At 33.9% G+C, this 7,140-nt stretch overlaps 2 protein-coding genes across 2 annotated transcripts; both read right to left on the bottom strand.

Annotated features, from left to right (window-relative positions):
- Positions 1 to 886: 886 nt before the first annotated feature.
- Positions 887 to 2,498, bottom strand: LOC132855370 (uncharacterized). Its single transcript, XM_060884265.1, has 2 exons — positions 2,021 to 2,498; positions 887 to 1,353 (listed from the first exon to the last, which is right to left on the bottom strand). The coding sequence occupies exons 1-2, from the start codon at positions 2,411 to 2,413 to the stop codon at positions 1,141 to 1,143; spliced, it is 606 nt and encodes a 201-aa protein (XP_060740248.1). The 5' UTR covers positions 2,414 to 2,498; the 3' UTR covers positions 887 to 1,140.
- Positions 2,499 to 3,377: 879 nt separating this feature from the next.
- tbx3b (T-box transcription factor 3b) lies at positions 3,378 to 6,745 on the bottom strand. Its single transcript, XM_060882591.1, has 4 exons — positions 6,402 to 6,745; positions 5,240 to 5,507; positions 3,929 to 4,075; positions 3,378 to 3,512 (listed from the first exon to the last, which is right to left on the bottom strand). Exons 1-4 carry the CDS (start codon positions 6,671 to 6,673, stop codon positions 3,378 to 3,380), a joined length of 822 nt encoding a protein of 273 aa, XP_060738574.1. The 5' UTR covers positions 6,674 to 6,745.
- Between the last annotated feature and the right edge of the window lie 395 nt (positions 6,746 to 7,140).

Raw genomic sequence — 7,140 nt, forward strand, 5'->3', positions numbered from 1 at the left:
TTTCTGTTTATTTTTTAGGCTTACTTTCATTTTAGCATCACAAAGTCTCATTAATGCTCTGATTAGTTGAATAATTAATATATTTCTTAGTCACTAATAATAATAATAGTGTTACATTCATCTGTTCTACAGTAATAATCTTTTAAAATAAATTATAATGCTTTTTGTAAATGACTGCCAAATGATAGTTTTGGAGCAAAAATGATATAATAATAGTTGATAATTGATAATAATAACTAATTTATAATAATAATAATGTCTTTTATTTCCTGTCTATAAATGACCTACCTCTCAAACTCCTTCTGAATCTGTGTGACATTTAAGACACACCAACATTTGACGTTCAATTACAGTAAATCATTTCCAACCCCAGTGTAAAGACAGTAACAGAATCATGCTCACAGAGTCCTGTATACAAAGAAATTCACTTTATTTGATGACAAGTCCATTTCATATATCTTTCACTTTCTCTTCCAATATATTACTCATGCACACATATCTGCAAAATGCTCAATAATAAATAGCCAAAACTTCATATTTCTTGATTTATATTTCCATTTATTCTGTGATGGATTTCTTACCGATGAGTCGAGGAGAACAGGGGAAGACAAGCCATGTCAAATATAACTCTTTAATGTTTTAACCTTTTTGCTCATTTGATGAAGGAGAAGATCACTGAAAGTACAGTGTGATTTATCTTACATAAGCATAATTAGAGTCTTACATAAATAATTTGTCTTACATAAATAATTAGAGATTTGGGATTAATCAAAACACAATCGCAAAAGATCATTTTCACAAAGCTGGAAGATCGTTTTTTAATAGTACTAATACGTAAATTTTAGTTTTATTTTCTTAGTGTAATTTGGAAGCTTTGGTTCAAAATGTATTTGTAACATGTAAATGTTGCTGTAGCTCAATGCATTTAATTCACTCAGCTCAGAATGTTCTGTGCTGCACAGGAAAATATAAAATGAATAAGAAGTGACTTGTCTTACCCTGTTTTGCCCACTTACAGGTGAACGGTTGAAGATTAAGAGCCTTTCTCCAGCTCCTATTCTACGTTATGATTTTTTTATTTATTCTCACTTCAGTCACAGGTGTGAAATGTTTATTGCTGCTCAGTTGAAATGAAGTCTTTTATGTGGAAGGTTGCGTGGGCGACCTGTGATCCCTGCAGGCTTTGCTCTCGGGCTGGACTCGGGCTGGAGTGTGGCGTCGGGGCTGCAGCAGGTGTGTGTGGGAGGCATGTGGGAGAGGATACGGAGCACAGCGAGCCGAAGCGGCCATGCGCTGGGTCCAAGGAGTCGCCAGCATGCAGTTATACGGGTAACAATGAGAGATGATCAGAGCCTGAATAACACGAATAAAAAAAAATAAAAACACATAAAAATCCAGTACAAAATTAGAGTTTAATATTTATGAAAAGGATTTCAATCATCAACCCCAAGTGAAATCCTCATTTAAATACAGCAACAATAAACATTAAAACTTTATTATACATTTATTTCCTGTTTGGCTTTTTATTACATTTCTGCTAATGTTTATTATTTTCAGTTGTGGTCAGATTTGATAAATATACTATATATATATGTGTGTGTGTGTGTGTGTGTGTGCGTGTGTGTGTGAATATTTGGGTATTTTGTATTTTTATTTTGAGGAATTATTCATTTAATTATTTCATATTTATTCAGAAAAGAAAGAAAGAAACAAAAAATCATGATAATGAAAAAACATTCAAGACACAAGTTTTACATTGTTGAAGTCTATTATAAATGATTTTATTTCAATATTTTACCTTGTATGTATCTATCGTATTTATTTCTATATTATTAGTAGAAGTATTTTCTTATTAAAAATATTTTTTCTGCATATTGACACCTGAATATTTTTGCTGCTGATATGTGATGGTGTAATTTATATGGATTCATGTGACTGCTCACTGACATGCTGAGAGACTGATACTGTTTCACTGATACATTTAGGACTGCAGGTTCTTATTAGAGCGATGAAATGGTACCTGCGAGGTTGTTTCAGGCTGCTGAAGGCACAGTGGGAAATTTCCCAGAATGGCCTGGTGTGAAGTCTCCATGGCGCCGTAGCTGCAGCCCCGGATGCTTTCTCCAGCAGCTGGAGCAGTGGCCGTCCAGATGTTTACACAGTTATGGTTTGGCAGTAAGCGTGACGTTCTTCTCACGCCGGCGAGAAGCTGCTGTCCTGGAAAGCAGCAGCGGTGAATGAAACACTCCTCCAGAGTCCGCGTGAAGTGTTCGGCGTGCAGAGGTACAGAGGTCAGGTCAAACAGGCGCTTCTCCACACTCTGGCCTCGTTTATTTGTATCACAGCCTCTGGTTGGCTGCCTGTCTGTGGGCTCGTGGCTGATGGAGGAGATTTCTCTGGAGTCGGTTTTCATCTGATGGATCGAGTTCTCAACTTCTGCGTCACTCTCACTGTCGCTCTGACAAACATCTGCACAACAAAACACACACAGACACACACTCACACACACACACACACACACACACACACACACACACAGACATGCAACTGTCATTATTTAATTATATGATGATTATTCTTTCATTAAATTACTTTATTTATTTATTTGTTTGTTTGTTTGTCAACATATTCCACTGTCTCTCTATTAAACTATATTTTTTGCTTATTTAATTTGATATTTTATTTATTTGTTTATTTTGTACATACACTTTTTACCTATTATGTATGTATTTATCTATTGCCTAAAACTATTCACTATTTATCTATTTATGTCATTCATTTATTTGTTTCTTTCTTCATTTAATTAATTATTCATTATTATTATTATTATTATTATTATTATTATTATTATTATTATTATTATTATTATTATATATTTGCACTTATGTAATTTTTTAGGCTTTTTATTTAAAATGAAAATTAAAATCTTAAAAATTTAAAATGAAATTGTATTTAATGCATTTTATTTATTTTTCCATATTTATTTAGATATCTATTTGTTTGCTCATTTGTATTTATTTTTATTTATTTATTGTACATATTAATGCTTGCATTTATTTATTTTCTTGCTTATGTACTTATTTGTTTATTTATAATTAGATCTGATTTTGTGTTCATATTTTTTATTCTATTGTTATTTTTTGTCCTTTATTATGATCATTATTGAGGTAATATGAGGGGAAGAAGAGGAGGAAGAAGAGAAAGCAAGGTTGTAACCTTTAAGTTTGGATGTAGCAACAGTTGGAACTTGGAGGAAACGACCAGGACGATCAGAGGTCAAGTCCTCTGAGGATCCGTTGTCTTTATGTTGCACCACGTTTCTGGCCTTCAACTGCAGCATTACAGGTTTTCTAACAGAAAACATACTCATTTATTTGTTAATTCATGTAGCTTTTCTTTGTTCGTGTTTGATCCCAGCTCCATCCCAGTTCTGACCTTTTCTCCCTCCTCCCGTTTCCTGTGTCCCGGAATCCCTTTGCGAACGGATTATTGTCGATTTTCAGCTGCGTTATCTGTTCAACATCAAATGTGGTGTAAAATATCAGTTCACTTCCTCTCTGCGTGCTGATTAGATCACATAAAAAAGATACCATCAACAATAAATACTTAATAAATGTAAAACATTACATCATTTATAAACCTACTATATGATCATGTGTTCACCGATCACAGATTTCATTCTTTTATTATTTAGAATGAATAAACATGAGCCATAAAAGAGCATAATATACTTTATTAATTATAATTAAAATGTAGAGGTTATTATTTTGTACAACTGTGCTACATTTTAATAATAATGTAGTTACTGAATAAAAAAAAAATAAAATAAATAAATAATAATAATAATAATAATAATAATAATAATAATAATAATAATAATAAAGTTCACATGCTGGTGAATAAAGTGGAAGGAGTGCGAGAGAGGAACCTTGTCGTTCTGGTACGCAGTGACGGCGATAAACTCAGTCTCGGGAAACACGAAGGTCCTGAATGCACTGTAGGGAAGTTTGAGGAGATCGTCGGCTCTCACCACGTGCAGCCGCGGCTGGTATTTATGCATGGAGTTCAAAATGGTCTGAAACAAGAAACATGATCTCATTTCTGACAGAGAAAATTCTAGAAAACCAATGAAAGTGAAATGATTATGATGAAGAAAGATGTTAGATTTTTATAGTAATTATGTACAGAATCATGTAGTAACACTGCTTTCTTTTCGAGACTTTTCACGTCTTTAAACAAAATGAACAACGATACTGGACGTGGAAATCAATTTCTATGTGATTTGAGGTTATAAATATTTCTTCCTTTTCATTTCTTCATCATTCTGAACAAATGGAAATTACAGGATTATAGTAATATTCAGTAAAGAATCAACATTTCATATATTATATTACTATAATACTACTAATAAAAGTTAATCCTGAATAACTCCACACATTTCACTGAAGTATCAGTAACTTTCGAAGTTTCTCACACAAAGTAATAAAGTATAATGGGATAAATATGTAGTTTAAATATTATTCATTTACCTTATTGTCTCATTTATAAATTGTATATTTAATTATATATTGTTCATTTGTTTAATGTTTTAAACCAGTTTTAATATTAATTATAAACTCTTGTATTACTTTATATATAAGCCGAAAAGTTCTCACATTCTTATAAAATAATTTTTTTTTTAATACAGTTTTTTTGTTCATTTGTCGATGAATTTATTTATTTATTTTGAACATTTGTTCTTTTTTAACATCTGATGAAATTAGTCACTTTGCTGGAATATATTTTCCCTTTAATGTATTATTTTATATTATAAAATATAAAATATTTCATTTTTCAAACAGCCTTTACAAAAATAAAACCATTTTGAAATGCCATTTAATTGCTCTGTCTTATCTGCCAACATATAGAAATGTTAGCTGTCATTTTCTGGTCTTTCTTGAGCACTTATTCTGGCAGGTGACACTGACTGAACCTCAAACAGCAGCTAGTTGTAGTTATAATAAACACGAACGGAATTAAATTCAGACATAAAAGTGTAACAACTGTCATAAAAGGAGAGGAGAGGAAATACCACCATGGGGTTTTAATAAAAATAGAATATGTGAGTTTATACAAAGGATACAAAGCAATTCACATTTCTCAGAGGAGAAAACTGGGGAACTCTGACATGGTGAGAAGGTGCGTAACTTCACAAGGACAAAAAACTGGAACTCAGACTACAGGTGTGATCATTACTCACAAATCCATGTTTATCTGAGATGTTGTTGGTCAGTTTCAGCTTGTGGAACGTCACAACTCGGGACATCCAGTGTTCTCCAGAGGCTGGGCTGTCCGGGTGAACGTACATACGCTTGGGCAGTTCCGGGTCGGCTTTCCCTGCCACCGTCCAGCGCGAGTGATGAAACTTGTACCTGCAGCCGTCTGATGACATGATGTCCATCAGCATCACGTAGCTCGCTCTGCGGTCCAAACCATTACATCGCACACGCAACGGAGGAAACATCCGCCTCAAGAAAACATGAAGACATGGCCGTGTTATTCTGACAGAGGCCTTATGGGAATAAAAGCTCAAACTTTTTAAATATAATAATTTAGTTATTATAATTATAGATGTACACAGCTGTGTTGCTCCAAGACAATTTTATATATTACTTGTGACATATCATATTTAAATGAAACAATTTCACATACACATTCAGCATTTAACAAACATGGTAAGTTACTCAGCTTAAACATTAAACTAAGGGCACATGGACAAACACAACAACGTCAATGGCGTAAATTTGACTAACATAGTAACTCAGTAATGATCAGTAATACAACACGGAACCTTTAGATTAAATTTATATAAGATTTAAAACATTTGAAGTATTCCAAAATGATCGATAATAAAGGAGTTTAAACATAGGGAGTATACAATGTAATTACATTGTATATTAGCTTTTTCATTGTTATATTGTATTACAGTTCAAAGTTCTATACTGCGTCTTAATTATTTATTCATTTATTAGTTTGTTTGTTTTATTATTTTTAATTCGATTAAAAACATCTGAACAACTTGTTTGTTCACTGGTACATACAGTAAATGTGCACACAAATATCACACACTGACAGATATGTTTAGAAATCCCGTGTCCAATACCATATTTTTAGTATTTTTGAACAGATTAAACGTGTCTAAGACAAGGTTTTCAGACATTTCATCATGCAGATGAAACTTTCAAGTATTTTTCAGTGCTTCACTGAAAAGTTACAACATGGGACTTTTTTCATTTCTCCACAGTAAATGAATTTCTGAATTTCTGAAGTACTTTTGCCTTCTTTCCTTTAAAGCAATAAAAAAAAACTGATACTGGTAATGATGCATATTTAACACAAGTTTGTCATGTTTGTTTGTTTACCTCCCTGACTTTGTGATGACCATTTCAGTGCCGATCCTATGGAACTGCCTCCACAGCTCCATGCCCTCCAGGTGCACCACCGCCTCTTCCTCCTCCTCCTCTTCCTCCCCTTCCTCTTTCTCCACATGTTGGAGGTTATGATGAGTAGCTGATGATGATGATAATGAAGAAGATGATGAAGGACTGGAGATGATGATGCTGTTCCCAGTGATCTGCTCCATCAGAGGCCTCCCACACCCCAGCAAAGGGAAAAATGAAGTATGGTACGCCATATACACCTGGATGATCCAAAGAACCAAAATAAAATCACTTTTGATCTTTTCAAAAGAGCTTAGCTTCAGTTCTGGACATGGAGTTGTTTCTTCATGTTTCAGGATGTGTCCTTAATCCCCTAAGCCTCTTAAAAACCTCCTAAACCCTCTTTAGCATGATTTATTCCTGAAGGGAAAAAAGAACAGACGGAGGAAATGAAGAAGTGCAGTGAGAGGAGCAGGGTGACCTCTTCTCTTCATCACAGTCCAGCTGGAGTTTAAACGGAACTAAAGACGACACTTTCTGATTGGCTCCCTGGGGCAACGCGCACAAACCAATCGCGTTTGAGCTGGGCGTGGCTAGTAAACATGACACAGACCCTGCACTTATAAGCAAAATCATATGGCAAAATTAAAGGAACGCTACGTCATTACGTCAACAATATGAATGGTATTTAGGAAGAATCCATACAAAAATAATCACGTGG

This window comes from Tachysurus vachellii, chromosome 12, assembly GCF_030014155.1.
Source record: "Tachysurus vachellii isolate PV-2020 chromosome 12, HZAU_Pvac_v1, whole genome shotgun sequence".
Taxonomy (NCBI): Eukaryota; Metazoa; Chordata; class Actinopteri; order Siluriformes; family Bagridae; genus Tachysurus; species Tachysurus vachellii.